General features: G+C 46.2%; 1 protein-coding gene and 1 pseudogene across 1 annotated transcript; one reads left to right on the forward strand and one right to left on the reverse strand.

Annotated features, from left to right (window-relative positions):
• Nucleotides 1–11,494: 11,494 nt before the first annotated feature.
• LOC124102080 (chemokine-like protein TAFA-3) lies at nt 11,495–14,871 on the reverse strand (annotated as a pseudogene).
• Nucleotides 14,872–18,979: 4,108 nt separating this feature from the next.
• LOC124102078 (protein phosphatase 1J-like) lies at nt 18,980–24,242 on the forward strand. Its single transcript, XM_046458330.1, is given in 10 exon segments — nt 18,980–19,143; nt 20,290–20,404; nt 20,917–21,204; nt 21,500–21,618; nt 22,105–22,189; nt 23,017–23,135; nt 23,336–23,399; nt 23,557–23,664; nt 23,805–23,956; nt 24,095–24,242. Coding segments are annotated over 10 exon segments (1,362 nt in total).
• The last annotated feature ends 59 nt before the right edge of the window (nt 24,243–24,301 follow it).

A 24,301-nucleotide genomic window follows, 5' to 3' on the forward strand; every position in this document is an offset into this window, starting at 1 on the left:
GCATGTAGCAATCTTGTTCTGGGAATCCTTGTGCCTGAAGAGAAGTTAAAGAGAAACTTGATGCTGTGTCAGAATGAGAGGGAAAAGACAAAGCTCAAAATTCCTAGAAGCCAAAGGGCAAAAATTATTTGTGTTCAAGGAATCCCCTTCCCGCCCCAGCAGTCCATCCTTCCCGGGCAGAGTGGCCTCTTTTCTTTCTTGGGAATTCCTGGACATCTAGTCTTCCAGAATGGCCATCCCATCAAAACTTTTGCATTTCAGTCTTTCCTCACAGTTGGTTCAGATTCAAATGGTAGCCCCTAAAGATGTCATTAAACAGAGTACCACTATGTTTGCTTGTTATGAATACAGATGTAAAAATAAATAAATAAATAAATAAAAATAACTCACATGAAGGGATTATAGGCTCTGCAGAAGGCAGTATATTGGAATACTGAGCCTTCAGTATGTAAGCAGTCAGTCATCTGCCTAGTAGATGGAATTAGGGCTGCCACTCATCAATTGGGAAGAGAAAACACACACACACACACACACACACACACACACACACAACAAGCATTGACTAGAGAATAGAAAGAGCCTGGAGATGGAAAACATCTTCATCTTCCTCTCCCCTATCTCTGAACCCCCAGGCCAACTCTTGTTTTAGAACTTATCATTTCTTACCTAGATTATTGTCAAAACTTCTGATCTTTCCTGTGCAGTTTCACCCCTCATCTGGACTTAGCAGCTCTGTCTTCCATGTGCTAATCTACTTTGGCTTTTGCTCCTGAGTTCTTGTGTGGCTCTCCATTGTCTTTAGTGTAGAATTCAAACTACACAGTATCCAGCTTCTTCCAAGCTCACTCTGGCCAACTGTCAGCTTCTGCAGTGGCATTTATTACTCAGCCTATCCTTAGGCCTTCTCATCTTCCCTAAGCATTTCTTGTGGAGTGTTTGGACTGTGGGGAATTGGGTCCCCAAGGATATGACCAGAACACAGCCCACATGTTATAAAATGCTACAAACTTTAGAGCTGGGCAATCCTGGGTAAATCCTAGTTCTTCTGCTTGTGGGCTCTATGATCTTGGGCAAATTAGTTAGACTCTGGGTCTTAGATTCCTTGTCTATAAAATGAGAATATTAATAGCTACCTTATGGAATTGTTCTGAGGATTAAATGAGACAACTCACATTGCCTGATCCTTCCCCACCAATTCTCACTTTCCATATGCATTTTCCTGGTCTCTCTCCCAGTTAGTATGAAAGCTATCAAAGGCCCAAAGGCTTTTCTTTTCCTCTCTGCATCTGTAAACTGGTGTTAATAGCACTTACCTCGTAGGTCTTGAGAAGATTAAATGTTTCAAGGTACATGTAATCAGTTCACTGAAAAATTTTTCCAGTTTGCTGAAGTATAATGACTTGGGTGGGGAGGCTCAAGCAGAAAATAGTTTCATTATTTACCACACCTTTGTCTTTAATCCCAACATTTTTGTGTTTCTGTATGAATCTCAGGCAGCTTCTATATATATTTCTGGTTGCTTTCAGATAATAAATTGCCCTGATCAATTTCATGAGTTTCAGGGAAGAAAATAAATTTTAGTATTTATGTTAACATATTGTATTAATATAATCAATTATGTTATAATCATATGATTATGGTCATAATAATATTCATATTAATATAAGGAAAACAGTTTTAACTATTGCAGTTCTCTTTTTTATAGCTAGTTATGTGGTCATAGTTGGTGTTTTCAACTTCATTCTCTATTATTCAATCTATATTCCCTTTGATTCCAGCACACTAAATGTCATCACTGAAAGATATCTGTATTATTGGGCTGGGATTGTGGCTCAGCGGTAGAGCACTTGCCTAGCATGGGCGGGACCCGGGTTGAATTCTCAGCACCACATAAAAATAAAGGCATTGTGTTGGGTCCATCTACAAAAAAGATATTCTCTCTCTCTCTCTCTCTCTCTCTCTCTCTCTCTCTTAAAAAAAGAAAGATATATGTATTACATGTTTTACTTACATGCCATTAACCTAGGCAGTTATATTTTTTTTCTAAACCTGAAAAGAACAAAGTTGTGGGGCTAGAATGCAAAAATTTCCCTTATGGATCACTAAGAACGACAGTGAGAGGAATCATTCTCATTTCAACCTCTTGATTTTCAGACCATGAATCCTGACTATGGGGGGAAAAATCACTACATATTGATTATTGCTTCAAGGCATACACAGCTTCCTGAAGTACATTGCTTCAGCTCTGTCCAATGTGAGTATTCAACTGGCATTGAAACTGTGTCACCAAGTGACCATTCCACCATTCGATTAGGCCATTTACTTCAGAGTGACCAGGTACATTATAAGACCTCTGAATTCTATGATCATGAGTACTTTGCCATATTTTATTTGCTGTTAAAGGATCCTTGATCAGAAGCCATGTTTAGTGAAATAGTATATTAATAAGATATTCTGTAAGTTGGTAATCTAGTTAGCAGTATATAGACAAGGAAGGAAAAATCCATATTCAGATTAAGTGTCCCCTAGTGAGGAGAAGCTTGCCCCTTCATGATAGAAGTGTTCCAATGTAATCAGCCTGCTACCATGTGACTGGCTATTCACCCTGGGGAATGGCACCACATTGAAGGTTCAGTGTTGGTCTAAGCTGTTGGCAAGTTGGCCTCTCAGCAGTGATTGTAGACAGATCAGACTTCATGAATAGAAGCCCATATTACTAAGCCATGCACAATTTCTGTCCCTGAACTTATATAATGGAACTATGAGACACTGGACAAAGATAGAGATGGCTGATAAAGACAGTTGGGGAAAGAAATTTGCTATCTTAGTTCCCTGATTATGAAGATCATCCTACACTAAGATTTCACTTCAGTGGACATTCATGAAGGCACAAATATTTTCACTTTGTCTCAGCTCATCATAGTTCATTCACATACCTCTTTCCCAGATTTCCTTATTACTGATTTTCCAAATGTGTATTTACCTCTAATACTATGAGTATCAAGTCAAACTTTCAGCCACAGCACACACACCCACTGAAAAACTTTTTTTAAGTATACATTTTTATCACTGGCTATCTGGCCTTCCAAGAAAAATGAGCAACTATGTGTATTGCTCAAAACTTCTGAACAAAGGGAGGATTTTCCAGCTATCTTTCTGGGTCCCCTCTGAGTGGGACAGTAGGACTGCACATATTTTCCTTTAGGTCAACTGGGTCAGAGAGAATTTCTCATAGGGTCACATGACAGGGAAGAGGCAGTTTAGCAGGGTTAGGAGCCAAGGGAATCTGGGGCACTTGTTTATGCGATTTTTTTTTCACCTTTAAGGCCTGCTCAAGTTCTAACACATATGCATACCACTTCCACTTGATAGTAGAATATTGCTGTAAATAATATCCAGCTCACGATAGGCAGCTCAGGTCACATGGTAACATGGTAATCCAGAGTCAAACATTGAGTTTCTAGTAGCCCCTCCCCAATGAAGCCAAAAAGGGAAAGTATTATCTGAAGAGAATGGCATAGTTCGATCCAAAATCCTAAAGGTTTGTTCTGTGATTCATCTTTAGCATCTGCTGAAGTTTCCGTACACTTATTCATAGTCCTACACAGTACCAGACACTTGAAGTGCCATTGAACCTGAAAGCTTGGTTTAAGTTTGCACATTCTGGGTCCTACTCAAAACTGCCAGACATTTGAATTATTTGATATATTAAAGCTGCATGACCAAAGGAATTGAATGTTACTTTCCAAATCTAAGGAGGCTCACCAAACACTGCACCCCTTTCTTAGTGTAGAGAAGTGTGAGGTAGCAATTTGTCTTTCACCTTAGATGTGATACTTTAATGTACCTCAAATCTCTGGGCCTCAATAAATTTTACCCAAATTTCTATGGTACTTATTTCCAACCATCTGGATGCATGTGTCTTACCAAAGCCTCTGAAGTACTTGCTACTCGCTACCTACCTGGTCCATTCAGCATCATCTCATTCCTGTAGTAGATAAAGCCCTGAGGAAGAAAGATGAAGGCATATTGCTGGCTTTACCAGTTGGCAGTAAGCTGAGTCTGCTGATCTTTCCTAATAGGCATAAAGAATAAGCATTTTGCCAGGTCAACACCTGCAAACCAGATGCCGTAAGAGGTCTTAGATCCACAGGCTGGAAATCCAAGAGCACAGCCAGCAGCTGCTCATTTTCTGTGAGGGCCTCAGTGTGGCAGGGCATATGGGTGTGTGCAGAAGAGGCAAAACCCACTCCTATGAGAAAGGCATTAACAACCAAATCTCCTTTTAGAGGTCCCACCTCCCATCACTTCAAATTACAACATGAGCTTTGAAGAGAATAAACCATAATCAAGCAATAGCAATGATTTTTGGAGACACTGGAGGAATAAGGTTTGCATAGAGAAATTGGAGGATCAGAGAAAGCCTTTCAAACTTTTTGAGCTCAGGCAGGCCAGCTACTAGAGAGGGATCCTAGAGAAGTCAATGGAACTCTGTTGTCTCTGCCTCTGAAATATGGACTGGGATTTCTGTGGGTCAAAAGGGCTGGAAGTTGCTACTACTTCTGGTAGTGGCATGGGGCAGAATAAGTACAACCTGGAACATGCTGGAAGTAATTGCTGCTTCTGCTGAATTTCTCTGCCTTCCACATAATTTAAAAATATATCTTTTTAGCCAACCCTAACCATGACAAGAAGATGATTCTGGAAAATATAGTTCTAGCTTACCCAAATTGACCCTATACAAAACCACCATACACCATTTATTAGCTGCTTGATATTGAGCAAATTATTTAACACCTATGAATCTTTCTCTTTCTATCACAGTTTGGTATTGTCTCGAGGGACATGGTACTGGGTTTCTGCATGATGTCTTATTGCAGAGGATCTCTTACTTATAGGTATAAGTAAGAGATTCTCTGCAATTGTTGTGGGCAATACTCCTCCCACTGGCCACTTAAGACCATTTGGCCATGTGGCTTCTGTAAGTCTTTCCCTAGTTAGGGTCACTTCTCTTTTACAGGCCCTCCAGGGCAGTCTACATCTGGCCCATGGAAACTGCAAACATCTGCTCTACTAAGCTCTCAGGGGTGCGCTCACCCTGAAGGCAGTCATCTGGACTCACTATCAGAGCAGCAATCCTGCCACAGCCACTTGCCTTTAGATTATCTTTAGGCCTGAGTCCCTTTACCCCCACACATATATCAATGATTCCAGTCAAAACTCTTTTCCCTCTGGAATACCCACCTTAAGTGTTATAGTAAGAAAGAATCAACACCCTTGGCTGGAGGGGGAAGAAAATGACATCTCTCTGCAGACAGCTCTTCAAGTGCACCTTTTAGCCTCAACTCTTAGCCTTCTGTCATTCCATGAGGAGGCAGGTAATGAGCTGTTGACCACCCACTTTACAAGCCTGAACAAATAGTCTTGCATCTTGATTTAGAATATAGGGTTGCTCGAGAATAATTCGTACCCCATTTTCTTTTTCCAACCTTTAATACTTCTCTCAAAATTTTAGGATGGGAGGAGTTCCATTTGTCAACAAAAAGTAACAACTCTGCTCTAAGGAATAAGGAAAAGATTTATTCAGAGCCAAACATGAGTAACCATGGGCTGGGAACAGATTCAAGTTCCCTGGAATGACATGGTTCTCCTGTGGAAGAAGTTGAATGGGCTTTTATAGTCACAGAAGAAAGTAGATGGGGACTACAAAAAGATGGAGAAATCTCTTCTAGAAGACTCAGGTGTTGTCTTTCATAAACTGAGGAAATCTTTTACAAGATTCAGATGTTATCACATTTTTACCAAGCTTAGTATTCATTCCAAGAGTTTTATTTTATAGTCACAAGAATGCTAGGTTGGACACACAGGTCAATAATAAAAAGCGATTAAAAGAGATTAAAGATAGCCCAAGATAACCTGGCTCTTGATCTGCAACATTCCATCTCTCTACTCAAGATATGTTAGATGTCCAAGATCAAACAGTATTCATGCTCTTTGGAGATCTTTAGTTCACATATTTAATATATGGTTACCTCGCATGGTACTTGAGACATGGTAGACATTCATTAATAGCAGTGATGATGGTACATTGCCAATCACCCAGCATGTAGGTCAATCCAACTTTTGAAAATGCATAATCATTTTCAAAAGTTGAACTCCCCTTCCAGAGTTAGTACCCTCATTAATGGTTTAAAAGGCAGTGGACTGGGCTTTCTTTTACCTATTCTACAATGCTATTCCAAATACATGAATAGCCATCTGGGTCCAGTAGCTGCTATGCCCATGTCCACCGCAGAACCACACTTAGTGACAAACCACAAGCTTAAGGATATCGGGATCCAGTTTAGCTACTTGCCCTGGGGGAAGAGAGAAATGAGTCCTCTCTACCCTGTAATGGAGTCCCATCTTAGCCCCAGCAGGTGGAGGAGGAATGTACAATTATGTGCTGGACTGGGTGCAGCCAATGTGCCTTGGTCTAGCCATCTGTCTTGATTAATCATCTCTGTGCTTAACTAGTTTGATGATACAAGTATCATCCTTGCTTGTAGATATGGAAATACAAAAATCCACAGATACCCCAAACACCAGCAGCATACAGGCATGTACAATTATATCATTACCCCAAGGTACATATGCAGTTTATTCTTTTTTGAAAGTATTTTTCTATTTGTAGATGGACACAATATCTTTATTTATTTATTTTTACGTGGTGCTGAGGATCGAACCCAGTGCCTCACACTTACGAGGCAGGCTCTCTACCACTGAGCTACAGTCCCAGACCCTGCAGTTATATTCTTTAAGTTTAAAAGTAGAAACAACATGAACTTGGAAAGCATGAACTGAACTGATATATGGAGAGACAAAACCTTAGGGAAGGCTCTATATGCTCCAAGTCTTCTCTTGGCATCTCTCTTAGTCTTTATTTCTTTCTCTTTTTTTTAATTCATTTATTTGTATGTGGTGCTGAGAATCAACCCAGTGCCTCACACATGCTAGGCAAGCGCTCTACCACTGGGCCACAGCCTCAGCCCCTCTCTCTTAGTCTTGATGTCTTCAATTCTTTTCAGGTATCACAAGTGACAATGGAAGGGAATAAAGGGGACACAGGCACACTCAGTGTCAAACAAACAGGCCCCCCAAAGCAGGAATACAGAGCAGTCTCATTTTCCAAATTGTGAAATGTGCATATTGAAGAAGCTTAAAAAAAAACACTTAAGCAGGGATTGGCAAAATTGTTCTATAAAGGCTCAGATAATTATTTAGGTTTTTTGGGGAGAGGCGGGACATATGGTCTCTTTTAAAAAATTCAACTCTGGGGCTAGGGATGTGGCTCAAGCGGTAGCACGCTCGCCTGGCATGCGTGTGGCCCGGGTTCGATCCTCAGCACCACGTACAAACAAAGATGTTGTGTCCGCCAAAAAACTAAAACAATAAATATTAAAAGAATTCTCTCTCTCTCTGTGTGTGTGTGTGTCTCCCTCTTCTCTCTCTTTAAAAAAAAATCAACTCTGCTGTTATAGCACAAAAGTAGCCAATAATAAGTAGGCAATAATAAGCAAATAATCATGGTTCTGTTGCAATAAAACTTTATTAACAAGGAAAGGTGACCAAGGAGTTTCATTTACAGACTCCTGTAGCAGACGGTAAGAACCTAGAAGCCATCACAGCTTTCAGGGGTTGACAGGGGCTCCATTCCTTTTCCTCCAGAAAAGGCAAAAATCAATTCTCTTTGTCATGCCATTAGTTTTGTTTTATCGTGTCCTGTGCTCTGGTGTTTTGATGTTGTGGGGAAGTGATGCAGTACTGGGCTTGAACCCAGGGGCACTTGACCACTGTTATATCCACACCCCTTTTTACTTTTTATTTTGAGACAGAGTCTTGCTAAGTTGCCTGGGCTGACCTCAAATTTATGATCCTCCCGATTCAGCTTCCCCAGTCACTGGGATTACATGTGTGCCCACTGCACCTGGCTGCTTCTTCCCTCTTTCTGTGTGTATATCTCTAAATGTTTCCATTTTTCTTTTGTCTTCTTGCACTCAAGCCATGAAAGTGTCCAGGCTCTTTCACGTTAATAATTCTCCTCCTCCTCCTTTCTCTTCTTCATCCCTCCCTCCTCCTCCTCTTTTTCTTCCTTTGTGCTGGAGATTGAACCCAGGGGTGCTTAACCACTGAGCGACATCACCAGCCTATTTTATATTTTATTCAAAGACAGGGTCTCAGGAAGTTGCTTAGGGTCTTGCTAAATGTTGAGGCTGGCTTTGAACTTAGATCTTCCTGCCTCAGCCTCCTGAGCTGCTGGGATTACAGGTGTGCACCACAGCACCTAGCTTCACATTCATTCTTGCTAACTACTTTCCAGGTCCCTCATCAGTTCTGGGGTAAAACGTGATGAGCAGTAATGAAAAGATCACTTGTCTGGGTGGGTCACTGGGCAGAACAAGCAAGCAGTCTGCTGTGTATCTTTGGGAAAATTATCTAAGCTCTCCAAGACACCCTTTCCTTATCTAATAAATGAGAGAGTTAACTAACTGGCCCCTGAAATCCCTTCCAGCTGTGAGCTTGTGATTTTAGGAAGCTACAGCATCAACTCTGTGCAACTGTCTAGGGCCATTAATTAAGATGTCACTCACAGACCTTAAGGAAACTGCCAAGAGGCAACAGAAATCTGCTGCATGATCTGTAACTAGCAACCTTCCTAAGGCCTTCACAGCTCAGGGGCAGAAGGTGCCTGTGAACTTAGAGGATGTGAGACCCAGTACACTAAGGGGAGACGAGGAAGACAATCCATGGAAACAAATTTACATTCTAGGCTCTCATTGTACAGCTACAAAATGCACACAAATATTGACTTAGTTGGAAACAAGATACCAGGGAACTACTATTGGAAAGTGGGACAACTTCTCCATCAGATCCTCTCATGTGGGGCTTTTCTGGCCATACAAAGGATACCCTTCAAAGCCTTTCAGATAAATATATGAATAGGTTTGGAGGAAATGTGTCTTTGAGGAGCTAATAAAATAAACTACAAGATCTCAGCATGTGTCAAAGGAAAGCAGTCTCCTCTGAGCAGGGGTGAGGGAGGCCAGGGAAGGTAGGAGAATGAGGTTGGCTGGTGCAGAGGCTGGCACTGGCTGGCTTATGATGAGCAGGGGCCTGGAGCTCTGTCCCTACCTCCTATACACAGTCTTGAGGGTGAGGAGGGAATGGAGGAGCCCACATCCTGGCCTCCAGAAGAGCAGGCTTTTATTGCCTGACTCTGCTAAAGTTGTTTCACTTGTAGTCTAAATAATTAACTTATCCACCCCTAAAGGAGCATTCAGAGAAAAACAAAACCCACCCCTGCCCTCAAGTTCAGGTTTCCATGGCACCCAGGGCAGGCCAGGAGGCTGGGAAGCCATCCCAAGCTGCAAACGTGGCCTGTCTTCAGAGGTTCACTGGGGTTAGTGATGTTCTGAAAAAGGCCAAGAGTTGCTTTTTGTATTTGAGCTAAAGTTTTTTGCAATTTTAAAAGTTTTTTTTTAAACCAAATGACACAAACAACAAAAACAAAGAATGTGCAATCTGATGGAGAAGGTGTCCCACTTTTGTGGTCTGAAAAGCCTAAAATATTTACTCTCCAACTCTTTCCAGGAATAGTATGTCAACCTTTACTCCCCTCCTCCAGGTCCTTTCCCAGCGTCGAAGGAGGCAAGAATGGCTCTGATCAGCTCACTGACAACCCCACCTGACAGCCCACTGTATGCAGAGATTATAGTTGTCAGAGCACTTATATTTACAATCCAGCAAGAAGCTGGCACCATTGTTCACCCCATTAACAAAAAAGAAAGAAAAAGAAAAAATACACTAGGGTGGGGTGAGGGAGACATCAGTCTTGATTCTACTGTATAAAGAGGTAGACAGAGAGGGAGGAACTGAAACTAGTCCCAAATCATCTTATTTGCCTTCTTGAGGATCAGAAAGTGGCATCATCTCAGTTGGTTTCTGATGACACCCTACACCTAAAGCCCTGGTGATCCCCACCGTCACAGAGGCTGCATTCAAGCTATCATATGGTGCCAGCTGATCCTCAGCCCTAGACAAAGGCTCCAGCCTACCACCTCAGCAGGTGAATTTGAAGTGACAGGACTTTGTCCAGCCCTACACTCCTCCCAGACTTTATCCTAGAACCAGAACCTCTGAGAACGTCACAGGCTAAAGACCACCAAAGAGACGGGTCAGAGCAGGCAATGGGGATGCCAACCAAGCACCCCCACTGCAAGTGGGCTGAGTGACCTCTGTGTTATCATGGAGCCTATTTGGAATTTGGGGGGCTTAGGGCAGAGTGGAGACAAAGTGACTCTACATCCTGGTGTGTGAAGATTCTGGGTTATTGCAGATAGGAGAACAGTAAACTTGGTCAAAGTGTCTAGCAGGTTCCAAGAAAAATGTTGCTACTGTCCAGCCAATGCTTTACAGGGTCAGGCGTAATAAGGAAGATCCAGGTTGGAATCCCAATGTCCATACTAGTGAAAGGCTGCAGTCTTAGAGATTTGAGAGACCAGGCTGTGAGCTCATGGGATAATCATCTCAACCTCAGCACTCTGGGGCTCAGTTTCTTCTCTCTCTCTCTCTCTCTCTCTCTCTCTTTCTCTCTCTCTCTCTCTCTCTCTCTCTCTCTCTCTCTCTCTCTGGTAATGCTGGGGATCAAACCCAGACCTCACATATGCTAGGCAAGTACTCTACCATTGAGTTACACCCACAGCTCTTTTTTATTTTGAGACAAGGACTTGCTAAATTTTCCAGACTGTCCTCAAACTTGTGATCATCCTGCCTCAGTCCCAGAGTTGCTGGGATTATAGGTGTGTGCCATCACATCCAGCTTTCTTATCTGTTACAATAAGCAAATGAACAGAAACCTGAGGTGCTTGGATGAGGCTGATTCTAAAGACCTGTGCATTCCATACCCAACAAACAGCTCAAACATGCCGTGACTCCACAGATACTTCGTTGCTTTCCTTCCCCAAGTCAATCCAATCCCATCCAAATGAGAGATTATTGGCCTGGCATAAGGAAGAAAGCTTTCCTTCAACTTGTTAGCAGTTTACCATGGAATCAGGATGGATGGAAAGGTGCTGATTGTGAATTCTCATCTTTGTGCCTTGTGACCAGGGAGTAGCCAAAGAGCTTCAAAAATGTCATCCCCAAACTCCTATCATGCCCTCAGCAGGTGGTTCAGAAGTCATGGTGCCATAGACTCTCAATGACCCAAATTATCTGACTTCAATTCCCCAGCCCAACTGGATATTCCTTAAGGGCAGGAATTGTGTCTTGAACTTCTTTGTCTCTAGCAGAGCACAGTCTTCAAGATATATGGTTGGAGATCCATCCATATCTGCTTAGCGACTTGATTAAAATCAAGAGAGGTAATGCTGAATTTGACATGAAGCATGAGTCCAGGTAAGTGAATCTCTAAATTTGCTGGGTGATGACTGGATGCCATTCTTCAGTCCAAAGCTCAATCAAGCTTCTCCTGTCCAGGCTGTGATCCCTAAGAGCTATCGTGTGACCTAAACAGCAAACAATAGAGGAAGGTAAGAGAAGACAAGGTGGATCCATTCCATTGTGCCAGAGACTCTCCAGGAAATGCAGGTCACATTGCTGCTGGTCCCTTGATCCTGAAGCAGTCCAGGCTGCGAAAGTGGCCCAGCTGGACCATGCAAACATAAATCAGGCACACTTTACCCACTATTTGCTTCCAGGTCACTGTAAAAATTGTAGGCTTTATGGGCTACAAACCTAAACATATAATGTGGTGACAAATTTCACAAGCTCTGTGGTGGGTCTCACTCTCATCTAGGCTTAGGTATATTCAGAATGGCTGTCTCCTTTCTCTGCCTACAGATAAGATGCTCTATATCTAGTCAAACTCCCTGCTCCATTTGTTTTGTGCTCTGGGAAAATGGTTACTTTCTTCAAAACTGTTGAGGCTGCCTTTCTTTCTCTTCTTGTTTGTTTGCCTGTTTGATGTGTGTGGTGATGGGCACAGAATGTAGAAGGCAGTGCCTTGGCTTGCCCCACATTGGCACTCATCTGTACAAATGGTGATGACAAAGAGATGCAACTAATTAACCATGACACGCATGGAATTGCTAACAACTTTAATAAAATTTTAATTACCCCTTGTTTCATGGGATAGGCAACAAACCATGAAAATAATAATCCTTTTGGGTGCTGTCACAGCAGACAGAGCAATTTGACTAGAGGAAGGGAGGTATGAACTGTTTGGAGTTTAGAATTGTGGGAATGGGGGGACAGTCCATGGAGAAGTGTTGGGCAGAGTGACTACTATACCTGGAATTCAGGTAGGAGGAGAGACTCCTCCCTGAATTATCTAGATAGCTTCCCTAATTCCCCACTTTGTTTGTATAGACTTGATGTTTTCCAGAAGCAAACTCACTGTAGGCAAAGAAGAGAAACCAAGGCATATGGACCATCAAAAAATCTGCCAGAAAGACACTCCTGGATTTCTGGTCCAGAGCCCTAACACCAGTCCTCAGAGTCCGACCGTACATGGGAGGACAACCTGGGGATGCAGTGAGTATCTCACTGCTCACAGATACCAACTTGGGTCATGCCATCCTGGATCCCCAGGGCTCCTGTTCCCCCTTGGCTGCCCCAAGTGAAATGGGAAGAAGAGGAGTAGAATGAGGTGTCCACCTGGATACCTTAGTGGTTTTGACTTTGTGTCCACTGCTGCAGCTCCATCCCGACAGGTCCGGGAGCACCTTACACTCCTCCCCTGGCAGGCAGGGCTCCATCTGACACCACCACCTCTGCAGGATGATAGAGGCTATTGGGGCAGGAGGCAGGAGTGCAGCTCTAAGCTCTCTGCAAGCACAGCCAGCAGTCAAGAGGGGGGGGTCTGTGAATGAGGTACACATTTCCACATACCCCTGGCATGGAGTCCGGTGTTTTGCTTGTCTTCTGCCGACTCTGGGCTGCCCAGAGAGGAAGAACTGTTGAGGCCTGGGGACATAGCCCTACCAACTTTAATCCTACAGGTCCCAGCATCTCACCAAAGACATTGAGGGGGAAAGGAGGCAGGTGAAGTTGCCTCTGAGGCAACGATGTCATTGGCACAGAGGTACCAGTCTTCAGCTTGGTGTGTGTGAGCAACTATGCACCATGTGCAGAGGTCCACAGACCAGGAGGGCACAAGCTGGCATGCATATGATCACACTGGGCATGGTTACTCGGATGCCACTTAAGCATGAGAACAGAAGCCAGAGTGGGTAGGTGGGAAAGGGTGATGTGAAGGAACACATGTGTCCACGTAAAGGTGAGGTTGAGAGTAGAGCATGTGGAAGAGGCTGGGGAGAGAGCAGTAGGTGAAGAGCCCGTGTCTGAAAGGCTGTGTGTGGCAGAAAGCCTAAAGTATGAGGGAACTTGTCTGTTGGTGTGGGCTGGGCAGTGAGGGACAGCACACAACAAGAGCTTTCCTTGTCTATAACACAGAGATAGTCATATCTGCCCTCCTGTCCCCCAGAGGGTGCCCCATCATTTGAGACTCTGATCATGAAATCCCTGAGATGGGTATGAAATTGGATCCCCAGAAGATGACAAGGCCCAACCAGACCTCCTTATCTTTCTGCTCAGAGTCTCACTGACCAGGGCCTAGCTTCTCACTCACCATCCACACAGGAGGGCTTTGCCCGCGTAGGGCCAGCCACCTGGCCGGAAAAGCAGGAGCATTTTACGGTCTGGGAGTGCTCCTCGATGAGGTTCCTGTTGCAGCAGCAGTGAGAAGCGATCACCTCACAGGTGCCCTGCTTTACAAAGACTGATGGGGCCAGCCACATCAGATCAGGTCCCCAGCCCAGGCCTCCAGCCCTGCTCCCCTCCCACCCACCTGCTGGTCCTTGAGCCGCTTCTACCTGCTAGGGAGAAGGCCTTGTTTGTGTGTGTTGGGTGGGAACTACTAGGGATTGAACCCAGAAGACCTCTACCACTGAGCCGCACCCTGAGCCCTTTATATTTTATTGGGAGACGGGGTCTTGCTAAGTTGCTGAGACTGGCTTCAACTTGCTTCAGCCTCGGAAGTCACCGGGATTATAGGTGTGCACCACTACACCTGGCTGGGGGAAGTTTATTTAAGAGATTTCCAGGGCTTTGGTTTTAGCTCACTGATGGGCCATGTGCCCAGCAGCATCAAGTCCTGGGTTCGATCTCCAGCATCACACACAGAAAAATCCAATGGCAGGGGAGAAAGAAGCAGATGAAATCTTCCTGTTCCTCCCCAGTGAAGTCACACTCATCACCGTTTGGCAGACCCTGGGTCTGAGCAGAAGAAAGCTGAAGTCCCGCACCAGGTCCCGCCCCTACCTCCCTTCTTTCTCAGAGGGCAAGGGCCGCAGGGCTTACAGTGCATGGGGAGGATCATCCGCTTATATAGGCTTTAGCCATCCCAGAAGGAAAACCCCAGAATTTGGCCAGGAGGCTAGACTTAAGTCTCCACCCGAGGGCCTCTCTCCCTGCAGAACAACTTCTGGCCTGGAAGCGACAGAGAACAGTGGGTCTGCCCAGGTATCCTCCTGGTGGGGATAGCAGAAGGGAGCAGTTGCCTGGGTGATGAACAAAGGAGGAGTCAGAACCCTGAAATCTATGGTTTTTACTTTGCCTCCGAGATCTGCTCGCTGTGTGGAACAGGGTGGGGTGTTATCCAGTTTTCCAGGTGTGCTGGAAAACCTCCTTCCCAGTCCCTGCTGCCTCCCCCTAACCTGTGGCAGTTGGAGGCTGCGAGGAAGCAGAGGCCAGGAGGGTCCACAGCCACGTCAGGCACAGTGCCAGCAGCCAGTGGCCTGAGTTCCAGTTCTGCATGGCCCTTTCACTCATCCTGTGGAGAGAAGGGCACACCTCGCACAGCTCCAGGCAGGAGGGGCTCTCCTAGTGTCCAGCCCCAGTTGCTTCTCTGTGCTATGCCCTCTGGGAGGCAAGGGTAGGTAAGATGCTCACATTGTCCCCAGGCAGCTCAAAGCCTGGCACAAAGTCACTGTAGGAAGCGATGGATGCCACAGAGAACAGGGGAGCAGGAAGGGAGGACCTGAGGAGGAAGTGACATTTAAAAGGGGTCTTAGAGCTGGGCACAGTGGCACACTTGTAATCCCAGCTGCTTGCAAGTCTGAGGCAAGAGCATACAGAGTTCAGAGCCAGCCTCAGCAAAAAGCGAGGTGCTAAGCAACTCAGTGAGACCCTGTCTCTAAAGTACAAAATAGGGCTGGGTATGTGGCTCAGTGGTTGAGTGCCCCCGAGTTCAATCCCTGGTATCCCCCAAAAATTAAAAAAAAAAATGGGCTGTGGTGTGGGAGGAACAATCATGCTAACTCCCATTTTTTTTTCAGTTCTTAACCCAGGCATGCTCTTGAATCCTTCATGACTATTCCAAAAAGTGGGATAGTTATTACCTATTTTATAGATGAGCAAATGGAAACTCAAAAAGTCTGGACACAGCCCAAACATCCACCACTGAAGGACTGGCTAAATGCTTTGAAGAGAATCTGGGCAGTCTCTTCCAAACAGCTCTGGAAAAACAATGGAAAATGCTTTATATAATGATGCATGCAGTGATCTCCAATGACAATCCACTGTTAAGAGGGAGCAGCAACATGTGGGACGATGTGTATAAAATGTGTTAAAGAGGGATTATTTATGCTGCTTGAATAGGCATAAAGTAGCTCTGGAGCCACATGTGGTGGTCTGTACCTGTAAATCTCAGCAACTCTGGAGGCTGAGGTAGGATTGCAAGTTGGAGGTCAGCCAGGGCAACTTAGTGAGAGCTTGTCTCAAAATACAATAAAAAGGGCATGCACTTCGGAGGCCAGATAAGTCTGGCTGAAGATTCCTTAAATGGTGTGTCCTGCAGTGTCCTGTTAGTAGGTTCTATAGCAGGCTCCGATGTCATTGTTGTAGGATCCATATTTTAATACTGTTCCTAACATTTCATTTAATAGCAAGATGTCTTTGACTTGATTTTATTCTTTGTAATTCTAGAAACGAGATTGTAGTTTAGCCATTACTGATATTTTTAAAAAAGGAATATGATTTCTTGAACAGCGCTTCAAAAGAGAAACAAGCTTCGGTTCTCAATGCTGACCTTTCTTTTTCAGGTACAAGTTTTCTAGCTCAGACAACTGAGAAAAACTATAGACCATTCTTGAGGCATTGGTTACACGTTGTTTTTGTATATTGCAGGCAGATTGGGCTGTGATGGGTGGTATGCAGGCAGATACAGGATCTGACAGCCTGAGAGGTTCTGTACTAAAATGTTACTTTGTATCAGTTTTAGTACAACAAAATAAAGGACAATTTCAGAAAAAAAATAATTAAAAATAAAAAGGGCCAAGGAAGTAGCTGGCAATAGAGTAGCCCTGAGTTCAATCACTAATACTGTGCGTGCGCGCGTGCACACACACACACACACACACAAAACACCAAACCAAACCAAACCTCACCAAACAAAAATGTCAAAAAATTAGCTATGGAAAAAAAAAGGAATAACATTGTTTGCCATTAAGAAGGAAAAGTGGTTGGCTGAGAAAGATGACTTATTTTTCTACCAATGTATTTTTTACTCCCTATTTATTTTTTCCTTTTTCGTACCAAGGATTGGACCCAGGGATACTTAACCATTGAGCCACATCCCCTGCCCCACCCTTTTTATATTTATTTATTTATTGTTTGTTTGTTTGTTTTGAGAAAGGGTCTTGCTAAATTGCTTAATGCCTCTTTATGTTGCTGAGGATGACCTCGAACTTGCATCTTCCTGCCTCAGGGAGTTGCTGGGTTAACAGGTGTGCACCACCATACCCGGCTCTTTTTCATTTTTTGAATTTCAAACCTGGGGAATGTAGTGGCCATTTAATTTACACAATGTTTAAATTTAAAAATGAAAATGAAGAATGGGGGTGGCAGGGGCCAGAACCCAGCAATCTTCCATATATCCACCTACCACCTTGCTTCTGAGCCAAACTCTCTTCCCCTTTCCTTATCCTCCTCCATCCTTGGTGGTTCAAACTCCCTAATCTGTTCCAGAGAATCACTAGAAATAGAGGGAATTTCATCTGGGAAGTAGAGGTACACAAAAGCTGGGAGCTGCCCAGCCACAGATGGGGGCAAAATCAGACTCAGGAGGCATCAGGGTCTCAAGCTCAGGGATAGACCTGGGTCACTACCTCTGTTGCTCACCTAGCCCCTTGGGTCACTGATGACCTCCCTCAAGTGCCAGCACAATTCTGAGAGTATCAGGGATCAACCAAATTCCAGGAACCTGCTTCCATCTTAGAATAAAATGCCCGATGTCTGCCCACCCCTCACACTTCAAATCTTCAACCGTTTCTTCACTTACCTTTTGTTAGGATCTTTTAGATTCAGTCTGCTCATCTGCTGGTCTCAGACTCACTCCACCTGGACAAGTAGGAAAGATTTCAGTGAGTTGTGAGGTCCAGAGGGAGCCCGGGCCCTGGTCTGGTTGGGTAAAGGAAAGCTTGGGAGAAGGCAAGGGGGTGGGCTGGCGGGAGTCCAGTTCTGAAGCTGTTCTAGGCAGGGAAGAGTCTCTTCTTCTGGATTGGGAATGGCCCTTACAGAGTCAGGATGAGCCTGGGACCAGTGGCCAGGGAGCTTCAATGTCACAGGAGTGAAGCAGTGGTAGGAGGGGTCTAAGAATCAGCACAGTCATCTCTCTGATATTGGGACAGAGCTGAGGATCAGGGGAGGGTTCTAATCAGAATCTGCCAGAGAGATTCCTGCTGGGATCACCTCTGGGGAGGATTCCTGAGCCCTGAATCCTCTTTGCCTCTACCACCAATGTCCCATGGCACTTGCTTCCTGGGCTTACATACAGCTGGCTCAGTTCTGCCACTGTCACCCTCTTTCACCCCACAGAGCCAGAATGGGGGTTCAGCAGGTCTCTGAACTGCAGACCGCAGCTCCCCAACACCTTCTCCTAAGTACTCCTCCTTTTTCAGCCTCCTAAGGAGGCAGAAGTGAAACGCAGGATGGTGAGGCCCTGGAAGGAAGAGAACCCTGCCTCCTAGCTCCCAGCAACAAGGGTCCTACAAAGGGGAATGAAGGTGTTCAAAGGAAGTGATGGCAATATCCTGGAGATAGTTAAGCTCCCACCTGTCTGGATGTATCTCTTTCCTGATTAGGTCTCTCCTCTCTCCGCCCCTTTCAGGAAATCTCATTTCAACCATTAGAAATGCAGCTTCTCCCAGGTGAGGGGTGCTGGGGATTGAACCCAGGGCCTCAGGAATGCTAGACAAGGGCTCTACTACTGAGCTACATGCTCAGCCTGTCTCAGGTGATCTTGTTTCTGAGCTTACAGACCCTTCAATCCCACTCACCTGGTCTCTCTTATGAACCCCAAGACTCAAAAGACCTGGGAGAGGGGAGAGGATTGGAGCTGGAGGAAGCTGCAGAAAGCATCTGGGAATGTTTCTTCAACTTCTATGCTCTACCTCAGTTTCCCAGCCTGTTTCCCCCCTGCCCCAACCCATTCTATAGTGAGACTGAGTGAGCAGCCTACACACCAACAAGGAGTTGAAGTCATGAACCCCAAGAACCTCCAACCTTCCCCCACCCAACTCCAGTGTCCATTCAGTCCTCCAAAATTCTGAGCACTCTCACAGGGACCTACCTGCCCTACAGCGGTGACCACTGTTCAACCTGCTGGCCTGAGGTCCGCGCTGCCTCTGAACCTGGGACCAAGACTCAGAGAGCAGACTACTGTTGGGCGCGGCCAGTTTGAATGCCCTCCAGTCCAGGGCTCTGTCTGCGTCCCTCACCAAGTTGCTGTGCCCCCAGGACAGCCGGGCTCTGGCCAAACCCACATCACCGACGCGGTAGTGATGAGAGCCCTGGGCCCGGCTCTGATCAGTAGGACCCTCTCAGATCCTCGCGCCTGAAGGCTGGGGAGCGTGCTGCGGCCGCTGCAGCCTCGGCGCCTATGCCGCCCCACTCCTCCAGCCCTGGGCCAGCACTGCTGCTTCCTTCAGGACAGCGCGGGGCGACGGGCGGGCTGGCGGTCGCAGCCGGCCCGCAGCGGCCCCTGGCGACTCAGGACAGGAGGAGAGACGGGAGAACTACTGGCCCCTATGGATTGTCAGATAGGTAACCCCGAGGAAGTCCTCCCAAACCTCCAGGTCTCCTGACGCCTAGTTCTGTGGCTCAGGGAAAGGAGGTGATGCTCGGAGGTGAAGGGCGGTGGCGGGGTGGAAGTGGCGGTGGGGCGCTGGAAGTGAGGAGTCATTGCCCGGACCTGCAAGGTGTCTTGAGCTTTGAAGATTCCAGAACTGCATTGTCCAGTTGGGTAGTCGCTAGCTGCATTTTATTTAAATTTAAATCTAAACTCATTAAAATTTTACTTAGCACTCAAACGCTATTTAAAGTGTCCAGTAGCCACAAGAAACTAGGGACAAGTGTATTGGGCAGAGCAGATATAGAACATTCCCATGGTTGCACAAAGTTGTTCCCTGTCCTTCTCCTACTAGGGCTTGATCAAGGGGCCCTCTACTAGAGTTACATCCCTGGTCCTTTTTATTTTGAAAGGAGGTCTGTTTTTGAAGGGGATATATATATATATATATATATATATATATATATATATATATATATATATATGTGTGTGTGTGTGTGTGTGTGTGTGTGTGTATGTATATATATTATTTATTTATTTATATGTGTATATATGTATATGTATATATGTATATGTGTATGTATATATAATTTGTTCTTAGATATACATGACAGTAGGGTGTATAGATGAGGGCTGGCCTCAAACTTGTGATCATCGGGCTGAAGCACTTCCTCACTGCCAAACAGGCAGAAACTTTTGCTGGGTAGTTTTAGGGTGAGGGTGGGTGTGCCCATGAGTTGTGGAACGCTGGGGACAAACTACTGGGAGAACTGATTGAGGTTGGAGGTGAATGTAGCGTCTTGGCGAGCAGAGAAGTAAAGCTCTTACCCTCATCTTGCCTCCTCCAGCAGAACCCCTGAGGGAGCCTCTTTTGCCAAGTAAGGGGGGAACTGAGGCAGGCAGGTGCTACTGTCTACCTTCCTGTGAAGTAGGGCCTGCCACCAAGACAGTACTCCTCCTCAGCTCTCCCTGCTCCTTTTCTCTCTGGCCTGGATCCCAGGTGGCTGTGACCTTTCTCAGCTTGGCCAGTCGACAGGGGAGGATGTGTATGTGTCTAAGGTGGGGGTTATTCCAGGACCTCGTCTGGTGTCCAACCTGATGTGGTCACTCTGGCCTGGCAGTGTCATCAACACTGGCAAGAGCCGGCACAATGAGGACCAGGCTTGCTGTGAAGTGGTGTATGTGGAAGGATGGAGGGGTGTTACAGGGGCCCCTAGGGAGCCTAGCCAAAGCCCAGTAAGGCGTCACCCCTTCTCTTAGCCTCCAGAGACACAGACACTCATCCTGAGGGATATCAGGCATCTGGTTTTATTTTTGAGACTGGGAAAAACTGCCTCCTAACTCACTAGCTTTCTGTGTTTGCCACAGAACCCTTATGTGGCATTGATTCATTAAGTCCTGCCATGTCAGATGAATGTTTACTTTTCTACTTCAAATGTAGATGTTCGTGTATTATGGATAATTTAATTAATTACTGATACTGATTTTTGCATCTTTTATCCTCAGAATTTGGCATTTTTGAGGCTCTCCTTTCTTTTGACACATAGTGTGCCCTGGGTGAATAAATGAATAAATCGAATTTGCCTGTAATGCCAACCTTTCTAATATTTATTGGATGCCTACAGTCTTGTTCTTTTCCCTATACTATACTATATACACACACACACACACACACACTCACACATACACACACACTCACACACACACACACACACAGATTTACTCACCTTCAACTTTTCCCCCACCAGGGACTCTGCTTCTATTATTGGGGCCTGTTTGATGGACATGCCAGTGGTGAAGCTGCCGAAATGGCTTCATGGCTCCTGCATCGCCACATCCAGGAGCAACTAAAAGACCTAGTAGAAACACTTCAAGACCACTCACCACCTCCCGTCTGCCTCCCATGCACCTCAGGGACCCCAGGTTCCTCTGATTCTACTCACTTGATTGGTCCTCAGTCCTGCTGGTCTTCACAGAAGGAAGTGACCCATGAAAGCCTGGTAGTAGGGGCCATTGAGAATGCCTTCCAGCTCATGGTGAGTGGGTGGCCTGGGCCAAAGACTGGCTAGGCAGACACTCTGGCCAACTCTGTGTGAGAGTCAGGTAGCCTCAGGGACTGACCCTGAGAACCCACAACATCATTGAGAGCCAGAGCAGAGTTTGGTTCTGAGGGGAGGCAGAAGGGATAGTTACTCCCATGTGTTTCACTGTTTTTCCAGTTGTGGTTTGGCTGTGCCAGATGATTTCTGCAGATGGGAGTGGGGAGGGTGACTCGGTGTCTGCAAACTCTTCTTTTACTCTCCTCCCTCTTGACCCTTCCTCACTTGGCAGGATGAGCAGATGGCTCGGGAGCAGGAGTGTCTTGGCCACCAAGTAGAGGGGGGCTGCTGTGCACTGGTTGTGGTGTACCTGCTAGGCAACGTGTATGTGGCCAATGCAGGTGACAGCAGGTATGAAAGAGAAGGACTTTAAAAGTGGCTACAAGGGACCATACTCTCTAGGATGGGGGGATAGAAGAGTGAGGTGGTGGGGTTCAAAGTCAAATATTGGACTTGGCATGGTGGCACATGCCTGTAATCCCAGAAACTCAGGATGCTGAGGCAGGAGGATCACAAGCTCAAGATCAACCTCAGAACTTTAGTGAGACCCTATAATAAATTGGGTCTCAAAATAAAATCAAAATGGCTGGGGATATAGCTCAGTGGTAAAGCTGCCCTGGGTTCAATCCCCAGTACTGTAAAAAAATAAAATATTTAAAGAAACCCTAAAGATTGAAGGAGTTTGGAAGACCATAGATATAAAGAAAGGCCTGATATATCCACAAGGAGAGGAAAGATGGAGTCCTGGGTAAGGAATCCTAAGCAGAAGGCCTGGTCCCTCTGGAATTATCCATGAAGGGGGCTGAGGAGAGCCAGGCCTTTTCTATCTCTGGGCAGGGCCATCATTGTCCGGAATGGTGACATCATTCCAATGTTCCAGGAGTTTACCCCGGAGACTGAGCACCAGCATCTTCAGCTGCTTGTAAGTAGGAACCAAACTTCCTATCCCCATCGTTTACTGGTTCTTGTGCCTCTCTGCACTCTTGTCCCTGAGAAGACCCCTCCAACCCTACCCTCTCTCTGTCTCCCTCTCTCACACACACATACACACCACCACCACCACCACCACCACCAAACACAGAACACTCCCTACTGGGAGCTTCTTGGGAAGGCGGCTGTGTGGGCTCTTGAGTGCAGGGCTGAGCCCAGGGGATAATGCTACAGGAAGGAGCCTGAGCTGGTTTGGAGCACCCACTGTGGCCCCAGCTGAGGAAGGAAGTAAAATCAGAGGTGGGGGGAGGGAACAGAAAAGGCCCCTGGGCTCTGGAACTGGACTGCCTGGATACTGAATCCTGGTTTGTTGTTCTCTGCTAATTATGTGACCTTTGACAGTTCCTTAACCTCTCTGTGCAGTAATAGTTCCTGCCCCATGGGTTGTTTCGAAGAGTAACTGAGTTAATGTGTGTATCAGAATAGTGTGTAGCATGTGGACCTTTACTTAAAGATGTGCTATAATAAATATCATCTATCCAGATACAGTGTGGCACACTTGTGATTCCTGCAACTCGGGAGCCCAAGGCAGGAAGAGCATAAGTTCAATGACAGCCTCAAAAAATTAGCAAGACCCTGTCTCAGAATAAAAATTAAAAAGGGCTGGGGATGTAGCTCAGTGGTAAAGCACCCCTCAGTTTAATCCCCATTACTGCAAAAGAAGAAAAAAAATTAACATTATCTATATATTGTACTAGGGTACGCTGTGAGTGTAACACCCTCTGGCCCTTTGCTCTGTCTGGCCATTCTCAACCCCAGGGCTTCCTGAAACCAGAGCTGCTGGGTGGTGAATTCACCCACCTTGAGTTCCCCTGCAGAGCTCAGCCCAAGGAGCTGGGGCAGAGGATGCTCTACCGGGACCAGAACATGACTGGCTGGTAACACTTCCCTCAGAGCTGGGTCATTCCCATGGCAACCCAACCAGTCCCTCACCAGTAGCAAGGTGGAAGCTGAAGGCTGGGCCAGGCTGGGAGTTGGGGGATGGGGCCCTTCTAAGGGGTTTTTGTGCGGGTGTCCCGCTCCTAGAAGAGAGGGGGCTTTGATGCCTAGGTGATGCCTCTACTCCCCCCCTCCCCAGAGCCTACAAAAAGATCCAGCTGGAGGACCTCAGGTTTCCTCTGGTCTGTGGGGAGGGCAAAAAGGTAAAATCCACAGTAGAGGTGGGAGAGGGCAGGAGGACCTACCACAATTTGTCTAGGGAGGTGGAGGTTCTACCTGAGGGTAGGTGTGGGAGGGCTGTGTGGTTTCAGAGAGCCTGGCAGAGGACTAAATAGCCGTCCCCCTCCATGTTTCCCTCAGGCCCGAGTGATGGCCACTATTGGGGTAACCCGGGGATTGGGAGACCACAACCTTAATGTCTGCAGATCCACCCTGCCCATCAAGCCTTTCCTCTCCTGCTTCCCTGAGGTGAGCTGCATGGGGGCCTCCTTAACTATACCTTCCCTCCTCTGTGGGTCTCAAGCTGGCTTTCATCCATCCTTTTATCCCCAAGCTCCCTGTCCAGCACACCCCACACCTCAATCCTCCCTATACTCTTTCCCCACCAGGTTCAAGTGTATGACCTGACACAGTATGAGCACTGCCCAGACGATGTGCTAGTCCTGGGAACAGATGGCCTATGGGATGTCACCAATGACTGTGAGGTAGCTGCCACTGTGGACAGGGTGCTGTCGGCCTATGAACCCAATGACCCCAGCAGGTAGGGGTTGCATGGCATGATGATAAGGGGATGGCACTGGCAAAGGAAAGGGCAAAGGGAAGCAATGCTTGGGGACCCCATGTGGGCCTCTGTGTCTATCTTCCCATATACATGAATGTGCACATGTGCTCCTGGCAGGTATACAGCTCTGGCCCAAGCTCTGATCCTGGGGGCCCGGGGTACCCCCCGGGACCATGGCTGGCATCTCCCTAACAACAAGCTGGGTTCTGGGGATGACATCTCGGTCTTTGTCATCCCCCTAGGAGGGCCGGGCAGTTACTCCTGAAGGGATCAGCCCATCCCTCCCACAACCACCCAGCCTCTCCATGCTTACCTGTCTCTCAG

The sequence above is a fragment of the Marmota monax genome, unplaced genomic scaffold, assembly GCF_021218885.2.
Source record: "Marmota monax isolate L192 unplaced genomic scaffold, Marmota_monax_Labrador192_F-V1.1 WCK01_AAM20220418_F8-fsc01075, whole genome shotgun sequence".
In the NCBI taxonomy this organism is placed as follows: Eukaryota; Metazoa; Chordata; class Mammalia; order Rodentia; family Sciuridae; genus Marmota; species Marmota monax.